Source organism: Pan paniscus, chromosome 11 (assembly GCF_029289425.2).
Source record: "Pan paniscus chromosome 11, NHGRI_mPanPan1-v2.0_pri, whole genome shotgun sequence".
NCBI classification, from domain to species: domain Eukaryota; kingdom Metazoa; phylum Chordata; class Mammalia; order Primates; family Hominidae; genus Pan; species Pan paniscus.
Genome location: NC_073260.2, coordinates 105228798 through 105244012, shown reverse-complemented (window position 1 = coordinate 105244012; position 15215 = coordinate 105228798). Strand labels below are relative to the sequence as shown.

At 36.4% G+C, this 15215-nt stretch overlaps 1 protein-coding gene and 1 pseudogene across 4 annotated transcripts in view; both read left to right on the top strand.

Annotated features, from left to right (window-relative positions):
- DENND4C (DENN domain containing 4C) overlaps window positions 1-15215 on the top strand; it is a 136660-nt gene that overhangs the window by 65393 nt on the left and 56052 nt on the right. For all 4 annotated transcript variants that reach the window (XM_003822602.7, XM_008976179.6, XM_034967220.2 and 1 more), the window contains 3 exons: window positions 2335-2510; window positions 13453-13553; window positions 13657-13875. In XM_003822602.7, the coding sequence (XP_003822650.3) occupies window positions 2335-2510; window positions 13453-13553; window positions 13657-13875 (496 nt within the window). The remainder of the gene's footprint in view (window positions 1-2334; window positions 2511-13452; window positions 13554-13656; window positions 13876-15215) is intronic.
- On the top strand, window positions 7679-7776 carry LOC112440923 (small nucleolar RNA U13; annotated as a pseudogene).

The window sequence follows — 15215 nt, the reverse complement described above, 5'->3', positions numbered from 1 at the left end:
TATTACTTTCTGACATATAGGTTGAATATCCCTTATCTAAAATGCTTGGAAAGAAGGGCTTTGGATTTAGGACTTTTTTGGATTTTGGCATGTTTGCAGAATACACGCTGGTTGAACATCCCTAATCTAAAAATCTGAAGTCCTAAATGCTTCTGTGAGCAATTTCTTTTCTGTGTCATGTTGGTGCTCAAAAAGTGTTGGATTTTGCAGCACTTTGGATTTTGGATTTTCAGGTTAGGGATGCTCAACCTGTAGTATAATATTTTATTCCTTATGTTTTTCATTTATTTTCTCTCTTCCTGCTAGACAAGGTGTTTGCAAATGGTGGCCGAATCCTGCCTGCCAAATCCTGCCTGCCACTTGTTTCTATAAAGTTTTATTGGAACACAGGCCATTTATTCATATATTGCCTATGACTGCTTTCATGCATGACAGCAGAGTTAAATGGTTGTGACAGAGACAATATGGTTCACAAGGCCTAAAATATTTACTGTCTTTTACAGAAAAAGTTGCTGACTTTTATCCTAAACTATAAACCTCATGAGGAGAGTGACCTCTTTCATTTATTGTTAAGCTCTCATTATGTAGAACAGTGATTGGTACATAGCAAGTGCCCAAATATTAAGTAAATAAATGTTTGAAGACAAAATTCCAATCCTGAATAACCCTCTGTAATAGCTGGCAGGGGTAGTAAGCGTTATAGGCATTTCTTTGGGGGTGAGTGATGACAGATAAGGGTGATAATTGAACTAGACCTTAAAAGATAACAGGGATTTTTATGGTAGAAGAAAAACATTATCATCAGTAAAATTTTAATACTAGCTAATTATTAAATTTTTTTTGTAAAATTTATTCATTTATTTAATTTTTTTATGGAGATGAGGGTCTCACTCTGTTGTCCAGGCTGGCCTTGAACTACTGGCCTCAAGCAGTCCTCCTGCCTCAGCCTCCCAAAGTGTTGAGAATCACTGCATTTGGCCTTAACATGTTTTATAGTCTTTTTAAAAAAATATCAAAACCTGTCTTTTTTTAAAAAAAAAAAAACCACAAATGATGCAATTGAAGTAAAGCTTTGTAAAGGAAAATGGGTAAAGATTCTTGAGGAATGTTTTTTTCTCTTTTTTCTTTTTCTGTCTTATCATGTCTAGATAGAGGAATATTTTATATTGATTTTTTTTTTTTTTTTGAGACAGAGTCTTGCTCTGTTGCCCAGGCTGGAGTGCAGTGGTGCAAACTCGGCTCACTGCAACCTCTGCCTCCCGGGTTCAAGCGATTCTCCTGCCCCAGCCTCCCGAGTAGCTGGGATTACAGACATGCGCCACCACACTCAGCTAATTTTTGTGTTTTAGTAGAAACATGGTTTGTACATCTTGGCCAGGCTGGTCTCAAACTTCTGACCACAAGTGATCCACTCACCTCAGCCTCCGAAAGTGCTGGGATTATAGATGTGAGCCACCGTGCCCAGCCAATTGACAGTATTTTTAAGATGTCAAACATCACTGATGTTTATTTGAAGAGTTATGAATTTTTTTTTTTTTTGAGACCGAGTCTCACTCTGTCACCCAGGCTGGAGTGCAGTGGCGCAGTCTCTGCTCACTGCAAGCTCCACCTCCCAGGTTCACGCCATTCTCCTGCCTCAGCCTCCCGAGTAGCTGGGACTATAGGGGCCCACCACCACGTCTGGCTAATTTTTTGTACTTTTTTTTTTTTTTTTTAGTAGAGACGGGGTTTCACCTTGTTAGCCAGGATGGTCTCGATCTCCTGACCTTGTGATCCACCCGCCTTGGCCTCCCAAAGTGCTGGGATTACAGGCGTGAGCCACCGCGCCCGGCCATGAATTTTTTTTTGTTGAGCTCTTTAATTATCTATTAGCATTCCCTGGAAAATAATTAGTTTTTTTTTTTTAAATCCTGGATGCTTTTAGTTGGATTTTGATCTGAGGTAATTTTGAGAATTAATAGGTGAATGAAATGTGTAAGAGTTAAAGATAATAAGTTTGTTTTATGATATTTGGGGCCATTTTATCTTATTTTGATTCTTTCCATAAAATTGGACTGTGTGCTTTGTATAGATACTAGAAGAATTAACATGCAAAAAGCTGTTAGTATTTTTATTGTGCTTATGATCATCGTCATGGCTTGAAAATTTTAATTACATTTGTTCTTAGTATTGCTTAGTAGTATTTTATAGTCATTTAGTTTTGGAATGAAGTTTTAGGTAAACAAAACAGACTTAACTGCTTTTCAGTGGTCCCTTTTCAGTAATACTAAGTTACTTATATATTTTTTATTGCAAATTTAAAATTTGGTTAATTTTTTAAAACTTTTTCCCCAGATGATCTTTCCATTTCAGTGGCAATGCCCATATATTCCCCTTTGTCCTCTTTCACTGGCTGCAGTGCTTAGTGCACCTTTACCATTTATAGTTGGAGTTGACTCAAGGTATTTTGATCTTCATGACCCACCACAAGATGTTGTTTGCATTGACTTGGATACGAACATGTTATATGTGTAAGTTGATTCATTTTATATTATCTCCCATTTATATTTTTCACTATGTAGAGTTACAGTTCTTTGAAAGCATCTAGAAATATGCTATTTTTGGTAGTTGTTAAATCTTCGTCTTAAATACAGCAGCTCTCAACCAGGGCAGGTATCAGAATCTGGGAATGCTGTGTGATTTGGGAAAAAAAAAATGTTCAGTATTATAATAGTTTATATTTGGGTAACAATATTAAATGTAAGCAGGAGATATTTATGTTTATCAGAAGAGACTATGAGTTGGAAAAGTAATGGTTAAACACTGCTTTCAGAGCTCAAGAGATGATATGCTTTCTGGGTTTAATTCAAAATCCATATGTAAGTAAAATGGGTTTACCCATTGGAGATAAAGTTTGGTTACAGTATAGGGTGATATTATACCATTTGCTTAGTTGTCGGGATTTGAATTTTATAAGGATCTGTTTACTGCTTAGAAATTTATATTAAAAATCAGTGATAGTTTGTGTTTGCTGAAGGTGATAATTAAGTACAGCAGTGGTACAGCTGAGGGTTCAGAGAGTAGCAAACTACATTAATAAAAGAAATAGTTCTGGATGGATGTTTAAGGGTTACCCCTTCCCCACCAAAAGTGGGAAAGGACAGTAAGTATTAAAAATGTTCTTATGTTGGTGCCAACTTCCAGGCCGCAGAATGCTTTTGTTCTTTACTGTTTGAGATTGGTAGAAAATGAAGAGAGAAATATTTTGGGTAAGGCCTGAATAGTTCCAACAGTAGAATTCGTTGGGAAAATATTTTTATGTGAACCAAAAAAATAACCTAAGGAAGGAAGAAAACATTTGCTATAACTTAAAATATAATTTTGACATGGATCTACCATTGTATTTTGAAACTGTATAGCTGTAGTAGCTCCTTATGTATATTTAGATTTACTTACAGCTTGAAAGTAATGAACAACTTGCATGAATTAGTTTTTTGTAGCACACATTTTATTGTTTATAGGCTACTCTCCCTGAAAAACAATTATTTTAGGAATGTATTCATTGTGGTACTTTTAGAAATGATTATTTGTGAAGTTAATACTCAGATTTTTTACCTTATTTTATTTTTATTCTGAATAAAATAATATGGAGATTCTTAATTTTGCACAGTTTTGAGTAACTTTTATAAAACTTCTGGTAATCAAAACATTATTTTCTAAAATAAATGTGAAGTGTTTGCACAATTGTATTTATTTATTTATTTATTTATTTATTTTGAGACAGAGTCTCACTGTGTTGCCCAGGCAACAGAGTTGCAGTGGTGCAATCTTGACTCTCTGCAGTCTCCGCCTCCTGGGATCAAGTGATTCTCCTGCCTCAGCCTTCCGAGTAGCGGGAATTAACAGGCGTGTGCCACCACACCTGGCTAATTTTTTTGTATTTTTAGTAGAGATGAGGTTTTACTATGTTGGCCAGGCTGGTCTTGAACTGCTGACCTCAGGTGATCCACCCACCTTGGCCTCCCAAAGTGCTGGGATTACAGGCATGAGCCACTGTGCCCGGCATGCTCAATTGTGTTTAAAGAATTATAAAATGTGCCCAGGTGTAGTGTCTCACACCTTTAATCTCAGTACTTTCGGAGGCTGAGGCAGGAGGATCACTTGAGCCCAGGAGTTTAAGGCCAGCCCGGGCAACTTGGTGAGACTCCATCTACATAAAATAAAAAATTAGCCAGGAGTGGTGGTGTGTGCCTGTAGTCCCAGCTACACAGGCAGCTGAGGAGGAAAGATCACTGTAGTCCAGGAGGTCGAGGCTGCAGTGACCCATGTTGACCCACTGCACTGCAGCCTGGGTAACAGAGCAAGACTCTGTCTCAAAAAAAAAAAAAAAAAAAAAAAAAAAAAAAAAAAAAGAAGAAATACCTCCAAATTATACAGAATAATCTAAATAACTTGTATCTATTCACCACAACTTTATTAAGAAGTAGGCCGGGCACAGTGGCTCATGCCTGTAATCCCAGCACTTTGGGAGGCCGAGGCAGATGGATCACCTGAGGTCAGGAGTTCAAGACCACCCTGGCCAACATGGTGAAACTCCGTCTCTACTAAAAACACAAAAATTAGCCAGGCATGGTGGTGGGCGCCTGTAATCCCAACTACTCGGGAGTCTGAGGCAAGAGAATTGCTTGAACCGAGGAGGTGGAGGTTGCAGTGAGCGGAGATCATGCCATTGCACTCCAGCCTGGGCGACAGAGCGAGACTCTGTCTCAAAAAAAAAAAAAAAAATAGAAAATATTATTAGCAATAAATCTGAAATCCCTAGATAGTCCTCCACAACCATATTTTGCTCCTTTCTCCCAGAGAGGAGCTCCAGATCCAACCATCATCTTGGATAAACTCCAAATCCAACCATCATCTTAGATTTGGAGTTTATCACATACATGTATTTTTCAAACATTTATTATATATGTATTAATCTAAATAAAATTTTGTTTTGCATACTTATAAATTTTTTTCTACTTGAATAGTTTTCTGTGAATTGCTTTTTTGCTCACCATCCTTTGTGAGGTTCATCCAGTTCATTTTCAACAGTGATCAATGTTGATGGACATCTAGGCTGTATCTAGATCTTTGATGTTAGGAACAAGGCTGTTCTGATCATCGTATATATTTCCTTGAGTATATGCTCAGGAATTCCTCTGAAACATATACCTGGAAGCGCTAATGTTGCTTGGTAGGGAATGAGCATTTTCAACTTAATAGCTAATACCAGATTACTCTCCCAAGTTTACTCCGTCCTCAGCAGATGAGAGTTCTCTTTGTTTCATATCCTTGCCAACACTTGTGGTGACTTTTAAATTTTTTTACCAATTTGATGGTAATGGTATTTCACTGTGGCTTTAATTCACATTTCCTTTATTAGTAGCAAATGGAGCATTTTCGTATCTTTGTGCCCCTTGGTTTTGCTCTCCTGTGAATTGGATGTTCCTTTTGTTGGTACATTTTCCTGTTAGATTGTTTGTCTTTTTCTTTTGATTTGTAGAAATTGTTATATAATCTGGAATTAATTCTTGGTCTGCTGTATGCATTCCAAATAGCTTCTCCCACATTGTGACCTGTCATTCCATTGTGTTTATGGTCTCTTTTGATAAACAGAGGCTCATCTTAATTTATCAAATTTATTAATTTCTCTTTATGGAGTACTGTTTTTGGTTCTTGTATATGAGATATTTTGCCTTGAGGCCATGAAATACTATCATGGTTATTTCTTAAGTTGTTAGGTTTGCCTCTCTCATTTAGTTATTTAATTCAGCTAAACTTGATGTGACATATCAGTTTCTACATTTGTATAAATATGTATCTGGGCTAATTCTTTTCCTTTGATTTGCTTCAATCTCTTGCCAGTATTATACTATCTTAATGGCTTTAAAATTAAGTTGTCTACAACATGAATGAATCTTGAAAACATTATGTTAAAAGACCTTATATTATGATTCAATGAAATGTCCGAAGCAGGCACATCTCTAGAGGCAGAAAGTAGATTGATTAGTGATTGCCTTGGAATGAAGAGGATGGGAGTATTGGAAGCTAAGTGACTATGGGATTTCTTTTTGAGGTGATAAAAATATTCTAAAATTGCTTGTAGGCCGGGAGTGGTGGCTCACGCCTGTAATCCCAGTACTTTGAGAGGCTGAGATGGGTGGATCTCCTGAGGGTCGGGAGTTTGAGACCAGCCTGACCAACATAGAGAAACCCCATCTCTACTAACAAAACAAAACTAGCCGGGCATGGTGGTGCATGCCTGTAATCCCAGCTATTCGGGAGGCTGAGGCAGGAGAATTGCTTAAACCCGGGAGGCAGAGGTTGCAGTCAGTTGAGATCATGTCATTGTACTCCAGCCTGGGCAACAAGAGCAAAATTCCATCTCAAAAAAAAAAAAAAAAATTGATTGTAGTGGTGGTTACACAATTCCGTGAATATGATAAAAACCATTGAATTGCACAGGTCAAATGTGTGAATTGTATGGTATATGAATTTATATCTTAATAAAACTGTTTTAAAAAGTCATGGTATGAGACTTTTTTTTTGGCAATGTCCATGGCGAATCCCCTTACTCCTGTTCTTTTTAAAAATTGTTTTGACTCTATTTGGTCTTTTGTTTTTCCATGTAAATTTTAATACCATCTTATTAAGCTCCACACAAAATTACACTGGGATTTTTGTTAGAATTTTTTTTTTTTACCTTTTAAATTTTTTTAAATTGATATCGTAATTGTATGTATTTATGGGGTGCAATGTGATGCTTTGGTGTATGTATACATCGTGGAATGTTTACATCAAGTAGTTAATATATATTGTATTTATAGATTCGTTTGGAGGCAGATGATACCTTTTTGACACACGTTGAAAATATGCACAAGAAATATGACCCATGAATGTGATATTTCACTTCGTTGGTCTTTTCAAAATTTTTTGGTGAACTTTGTGTTTTCTCCAGAAAGATAATTCACATCTTTTGTTAGACTTATTTATTCCTAAGTATCTTTCAGTTTTTATTGCTACTGTAAATGGTATTTTAAATTAGACTTTCTACTTGTTGCTAGGAAATGTAGTTGATTTTTATATAGTGGTCTTATATCTAGCAACTTAGTTGAATTCTCTTATTTTAATTTGTATATTATCTTCAATTTTCTGCCTATAAACATCACATTTCTCTACTTACACTATCCTAATGTATTTTAAAATTTTTTATCTTAATTCTCCAGCTAGGATCGCTAGTGTAATATTGAACAGAAGTAGTTATAGTTGGTATCTTGTCTTGTTTCTAATTTCAAAGGGGATACTTTGAGCAGTTTATCATAAAGTATGATTATTGATATACAACAGGGATTGACATCCGGCCCAAAGCTTGTTTTTGTAAATAAAGTTTTATTGGAACACAGCCATGCTCATTCATTTACATATGGCCCATGCCTGCTTTCATGATACAACAGCACATTTGAGTAGTTATGACAGAGACTGTATGGTCCTCAAAGCCTAAAATATTTACTGTCTGGTCCTTTCAGTAAAAATTTGCCTATCCTTCCTCTAGAGTTTTGATATCTTAATTATAAATTAAGGAATTTACCTTCTACTTCTATGTCATTAAAATTTTTTTTAAATCATAAGTAGATACTGAATTTTATAAATACTTTTTGTGATCTTCTTATAGTTGATAAGCGTTGATGATTGGATGTTCACGCACATGTGTGAGATGTGCCTCCTACAACTTGATGTTGGCATATTACCTGTCTGATGTGAAAGGAAAAAAAAAAACCTTTTTGTTCAGCTGTTGAGATGAGCATTTTCTCCTTTACTTTGTGTGGTAAATTACATTATAAAATCAATTAGTAGTAGACAGTCCTTGTATTCGTGAAATAAACATCATTATAGTGGATTAAATTTGCTAAGAATTTAAGATAATTGCATTGATGTTCATAAATGATATTGGCCTGATGTATGGCTTTTTAGTTGCAGACCATACTTTGTATATAATGCTTTTATTTTTGCAGACTTTAAATATTCTTTATTTTTATCAAAAAAATTTATTTGACTTATGTATTACATTAAAGTTTGTCTTTTGAATTTCCAAAGTTTTTTTCCTTTGTTTGACAGAGTCTTGCTCTGTCTCCCACGCTGGATGGAGTAGAGTGGCCCTATTTTGGCTCACTGCAACTTCCGCCTCCTGGGTTCAAGCAATTCTTGTGCCTCAGCCTTCTGAGTAGCTGGGACCACAGGCATGCACCGTCATGCCTGGCTAATTTTTTTGTATTTTTAGTAGAGACAGGATTTCACCATGTTGGCCAAGCTGGTCTGGAACTCCTGACCTCAGGTGATCCGCCCACCTCGGCCTCCTAAAGTCCTAGAATTACAGGCATGAGCCACTGCGCCTGGCCCCTACAAAGTTTATTTTCTCTTAAATGCTAACTCAGTTGAATTGTGATCAGAACATTCTCTGTTACTACTTGTTGAGATTTGCTTTGAAGCCAAGTATATGGTCAGTTTTTGTAAATATTCTTTGTGAAAGAGTTCCTAGAAATTGTCAAAAGACCAATAACTCTATAGAAAAATAGGCAAAGACTATGAAGTCTTTTCACAGAAAATCAAATAAGCTTAAGCTTATTTAATGCTTAAGCACCTCACTCATTATAGGAGAAATGCCACATTAGTTCTTCATGTTGATACTGCTTTTTCACTTTTCAGATTGGCCAAAAAGAAAAAAAAATTCAAAATGAAATGCTTAAATAGCATGCTATTTGAGGATGATGGGAAATAAGCAGTCTTTATGCATTCACTGCAGTTAGAAGTGAGATATATATGACAGCTTCTATGGAGGATATCTGGCAACGTTTGTCAAAATTACAAATATATATACTACAGCAATTCCACTTCTAGGAATTGATCCTAACATTTTATTTTGTATGAAATCATGTTTGTTCAAAACAGAAAAAGAAAAATCCAGATGTCCCAGACTTGTTAAATGGTTCCTACAGTGGAATACTACTGTAACGCTGTAAAATGAGCGAGGATGCTTTCTGTATTGGGAAAAAAAATCACAAAAGATATTTTGTTTTTGTTTGTTTGTTTTTGAGACAGAGTCTTGCTCTGTCGCCCAGGCTGGAGTGTAGTGACGCGATCTTGGCTCACTGGAATGTCCACCTTCCAGGCTCAAGCAATTCTTGTGCCTCAGCCTCCCGAGTAGCTGGGATTACAGGCGTGTACACCATGGCCACTTAATTTTTGTATTTTTTGTAGAGATGGGGTTTCACCATGTTGGCCAGGCTGGTTTCAAACTGCTGGCCTCAAGTGATATGCCTACATCAGCCTCCCAAAGTGCTGGGATTAAAGGTGTGAGCCACCATGCCCGGCTACAAATTATTAAATGAAAAAAATCAAGGTGGTAATTGTGTATTGCAGTGTGCTGCTACTTGTGCAAAAGAAAAGGCAGGGAATAGTTGTATTTACTTGTATCTGCTAGTTTTGGAATAAAGACACGTTAAAATATGCACAAGAAACTAGTGATTATGTATTATGGGGATGAGGGAGCTGAGCAGACATGGAACAAGGGTGTGTGTATGTGTTTTAAGTTATTTTTGAGCTGTGTGATCATACTAAAGTTTTAAAACTCCCAGTGTGATGGTGGATTTGTCAATTGCATTTTATAGTTATTTGGACATTTGCTTTATGTACTTAATTAAGGCTGTGTTATGAGGGACACTCAAGTTCAAAATGGTTCTGCAGTTAAATGAATACTTCTGTCTTGTAGCTACAATCACTGATGCTCTTTTTGTTAGTTTGTGCTTTTCTTCTCATTAATACGTTATGTTAGATATATTATGTTTGGTATATCTTTTCCCATCCCTTTAATTTCAGAAATTCTGTGTATAGTATATAACTGGCATTAAAAATCCAATCTAACATTTGTCTTTTTATTGAAGCATCCATTAATTTACATATATTGTTATATATTTGAACATTTCTGTCTTATTTTGTCCTTTTTGTTCTGCTGTTATTCTTTTCTCTCTTTCAGATTGAATGAATTATTCTGTTTTTTTCCCATCTACTTACCTAAATGTTATATTATGTGTGTCTATAATTTCATATTTATGTTCCTTTAATGATTCCTCTTAATTTTTTAATATGGGTACTTAGAACTTAAAATTAATATTTTACTCTTTTTTTAAGCAGTAAAGTAGACTTTAAAATACTTTAATTGGCAATATCCTCTTACTCTAATTGGTACAAAAACAATGAATTTTACAATTGATGGCCCCTTAGATTAGATGAAATGTAGTTCATCTACCCACAGTAGCCCTGTATATTAGGTACATTATCAGTCCTCATTTTGCAGATCAGAAAATTGAGTAACAGACTAGTTGACTGATTTATACAAACTCACACAGATAGTAAATGTCAGGGCCAGATTACAAATGGATGTTAATCCAGACGATAATGACAGTATTTTATTTGGGGGAGGGGTTAAAAGATAGCACTAAAATATTAGACAGCGATTACATAAAATGAGAGAAGTTGATCAGAGTTAAACTTGACATGCCATCTCTTTTAAGACACAGTTTCAAGAGACGTTAAAATATGTCTTTTAACAGTACCAGGTACGAGGGAAGTGTTAGCTCTTTTATTAGACGTTTATCCTTACAGAGAGGATATCATGTTTGCTTCCATTCTGGTGGCATTAAGCCAGGGATCACTTGAAGTTAGTTATTTTGACTTACAGTTTCTTGTGCCATGCCAGTAGTGTGCTGTCAAACTCATAACCCATTAGTTGGCCGGGATATAGTAATGAATTCTCAGGGGAGATCCCTCCCCTAATCAAAATCCAAGCCGAGGGAGCTAAGCTATGAGGACACAAGGCATAAGAATGATGCAGTGATTAGCTAGGTATGGTGGCATGTGCCTGTAATGCTAGCTACTTGGTGGACCGAGGCAGGAAAATCGCTTGAACCCGGGAGGAAGAGGTTGCAGTGAGCTGAGACTGTGCCACTGCACTGCAGCCTCGGCAACAGAATGAGACTTCCACTCAAGAGAGGGGAGAAAAAAGAATGATACAATGGACTTTGGGGACTTGGGGGAAAGGGTGGAAGGAGGTTGAGGAACAAAAGACTACACATGAGGCCAGGCGCGGTGGCTCATGCCTGTAGCCCCAGCACCTTGGGAGGCTGAGGCAGGCGGATCACGAGGTCAGGAGATCAAGACCATCCTGGCTAACACAGTGAAACCCCGTCTCTACTAAAAATACAAAAAATTAGCTGGGTGTGGTGCCACACGCCTGTAGTCCCAGCTACTCAGGAGCCTGAGGCAGGAAAATCGCTTGAACCTGGGAGGTGGAGGTTGCAGTGAGCCAAGATCGCACCTCTGCACTCCAGCCTGGGCGACAGTGCAAAGACTACACATGGGGTACAGTGTATACTACTTGGATGATGGGTGCACCTAAATCTCAGAAATCACCACTAAAGAACTAATTCATGTAACCAGACACCACCTGTTCCCCAAAAACCTATTGAAATTTAAAAAACATTGACATATTTTGTTAAAATAAAAGATACAAGCATGCAAAAAAAGATTCCAAAATGCAATGACTTGCTTAGGAAAAAAAACTGCATGTGAACTGCACTGAGTGCTAACGAAAAATAATACGAAATAGAACCTGATTAAAAAATCATTTAGTTTTTTATTAAATTTATTAATTTCATTAATTAGCTAATATAAAGGTACAACCAGGGTTCCAGGTTGATCCTAAAGCTGGAATCTCTACCCTTTTCATTATGCCATGCTGCATTTAGAGAAACCTAAGCAATTCACTGACTTAGGTAAAGGGCTTACAATTGTAGCATTTTGGGTTAAAAAAAGAATCAGGCTGAGTGCAGTGGCTCATGCCTGTAATCCCAGCACTTTGGGAGGCCGAGGTGGGCGTATCACATGAGGTCAGGAGTTTGAGACCAGCCTGGACAACATGATGAAACCCTGTCTCTACTAAAATAAAAAATTAGCTGGGCGTGATGGCGCGCCCCTGTAATCCCAGCTACTCAGGAGGCTGAGGCAGGAGAATCGCTTGAACCCGGAATGCGGAGGTTGCAGTGAGCTGAGATCGTACCTCCGCACTCCAGCCTGGACGACAGAGACTCCGTCTCAAAAAAAAAGAAAAGAAAAGAAAAGAAAAGAAAAAGCTGAGCCAGACTTTCAAGGGTACCAGTTTTATTTGGAAGTTTCAGTTCTAACATACTTCTTGGTGAGACTGAAACTTTGTCTCCTGTTCTGTGAGAAGCCTTTAAAATCCAAGGCTGTCTGTTAATCTTCAGGGCAGATGTGGCCTTGGTGTTACTCTGGGTTTTCAACCTGTGAAGATGTCCCCAATTTTCTTGCCAGCTTAACCATGAATTTTAAAGAAAGTTTGTTATATTTATGCTAACTTTTGTAAGAAGAGGGCTTTTTAGGCGGTTGTCTGCTGTATTTTATATTGTTATATTCTTGGAATATATATATACATGTATGTATATACATGTATATATGTAACGTATATATGTATGTGTGTATATATACGTGTATATATATGTATGTGTATATATACGTGTATATATATGTATGTGTGTGTATATATATATACACACACACATATATTTTATATTTTCGGAATATAAAATTTTGGAAAAAGAAGCTTTTAGTAATACCTTTAAAAATGGTCATCTCTATGGCTTTGGGGTTTTTTTTTTTTCTTTTTGAGACATAGTCTTGCTCTGTTGCCCAAGCCTGAGTGCAGTAGCGCAATCTCGGCTCACTGCAACCTCCGCCTCCTGGGTTCAAGTAATTCTTCTGCCTCAGCCTCCTGAGTAGCTGGGACTACAGGCACACACCACCACACCCGGCTAATTTTTGTATTTTTAGTAGAGACGGGGTTTCACCATGTTGGCCAGGCTGGCCTGGCTTTGGTTTTTATTGTTTCATGATCATAGATTATATTGAATAATGGCGTTATGATTAATTTATTTTTAACTGTGAGGGCTGGATGAACTACATGTGCTTTTAATCCTTACTTAAATTCCAGTTCTTCTCTTTGGGCACACAGCATTTTTGATGCCTACCAGTAGGTAGTTTGAAGTCTCATGTCAACTAGATTTGACACTTAGAATATTATAATTCTAAAATGTAACTTTTGAAGCTAGACTTCAGTGTTGTGTTCCTAACTCCAACATTGAAAATATATGTTGGAAGGTTAGAATGAGATGGCTAAATTTGACAGAGGTCGATTGAATGAAAAGAGAACTTCCTTGAAATTCACTTATTCAAATTGTTTGCATCAGTTAAGACTGTAGTAAAAACATCTTTTCCATTTTCTTGTTTTAGGTTGTTGCAAGAATTTTGTCTAGTAAAAGCAGATTATGAATAACATGTTTTATGAATTCTGTTCTGATTTAATAGATCAGATGAAAAGAAGAACATGAACTGGAAGCAACTTCCCAAAAAGCCGTGCAAAAATCTACTTAGCACCTTAAAGAAATTGTATCCCCAGCTGTCTTCAGGTAATGTGAGGGAAAAGGAATATTATTAATGAAGGAATGTATATGAGAAAATTCTTCTTAAATTTAACATAATACCATTTTCTGTTTTTATTTCCTTTGTTAGTTCACCGAAAAACTCAAGAAGGCTCAGCGATTGACATGACTCCAATTGAAGCAGATTTCTCCTGGCAAAAGAAGATGACACAGCTTGAGATGGAAATTCAAGAGGCATTTTTGCACTTTATGGCGTCTATTTTAAAAGGATATAGAACATATCTCAGACCAATCACAGAGGCTCCTTCAAATAAAGCCACAGCTGCTGATTCATTGTTTGACCGACAGGGTGAGTAGCATTGAAAGTACAATTCCTTTTATTGAGGTGAAAAATATTTTATATTTGATGTTGCTGCCAAGAAATACTTATTGTATAAATTATTACAAATTCACATTCAAATATAATGAACCTCCGTGTATTTGTAACCTAGCTTTATGACTAGAATTTCTTGTAATTTTTATAGCCCATTTTTTTCCTGAGAAATCTGAAACTAGAGATATTTAATTATGAAAAGTCAAAGATGTTACCTATATTTACAATACCTTGTAGTCAGTTATCTTAGTAGAACATAACTGGAGATTTGCCTTCAGGTATTTCCTCAATTTTGCATAGTTCCTTGGATTTGTACACTTTTTTTTTTTTTTTTAATAGAGCGGAGTCTTGCTGTGATGGCCAGGCTGGACTTGAACTCCTGGTCTCAAGTGATCCTCCTCCCTTGGCTTTCCAAAATGCTGGGATTACAGGTGTGAGCCACTGCACTTGGCCAGATGTGTACACTTTTGGCTTTACAATTAGTTTGTGCAATGAGAGCGCTACATTTTAAACATTTTTGACTAATGTAACTTTGTTCCAGGGAAAAACGTATACTCGTTATTTTTAGTATGTTTTGTTTTAGGAAATTATAGAGATTTTTGTTGTTACTCAGTTACTGTTATATATGTAGTAGCAATCTTACATCTATATCAATATTTATGTGAAATTATTTTACTTTTCTGTGCTTTTTACCTAGCGATTACTTTAAAAAAAAATCTGTATTTTCCCAATAATCCTTTTGTCCTTTATCTTTTCTGCTTTAGTGTAACTTACCACTTAAATATTTAGTTACTACTTACTGGCTAGTTATTATGTAGGAATATAAAGAAGTGTAAAACCTAGCTCTATGGGATCTTAAATGGAAAATAATTAAGATATTTTAAAAATAGAACAAGTTCTCAAGAAAACATATTTTACACAGTTTTAATTTGGAAGTTTTAAGAGTTCAGAAAAAAAAGGGATATTCTTCCAAATATTCCAGTATTTCAAAATGGGTATTTTGGAAGACTTCATGGAAGAAGCATGACTTGGAAGAATGGGTAAAATGGAGATAAATGGAGAAGAACAGGAAAGGCTTTCTGGAAGTCCATAGACATTAAGAGTCAAATCTGAGTTAGAATTTCTACTTTGTTATTTATAAAGTCTTCCTGGAGCTTATTAAAGTTTTCTCTAATGGGCGCAGTGGCTCACGCCTGTAATCCCAACACTTTGGGAGACTAAGGCAGGCAGATCACCTGAGGTTAGGAATTCGAGACCAGCCTGGCCAACATGGTGAAACCCTGCCTCTACGAAAAATATAAAAATTAGCCGGGTGT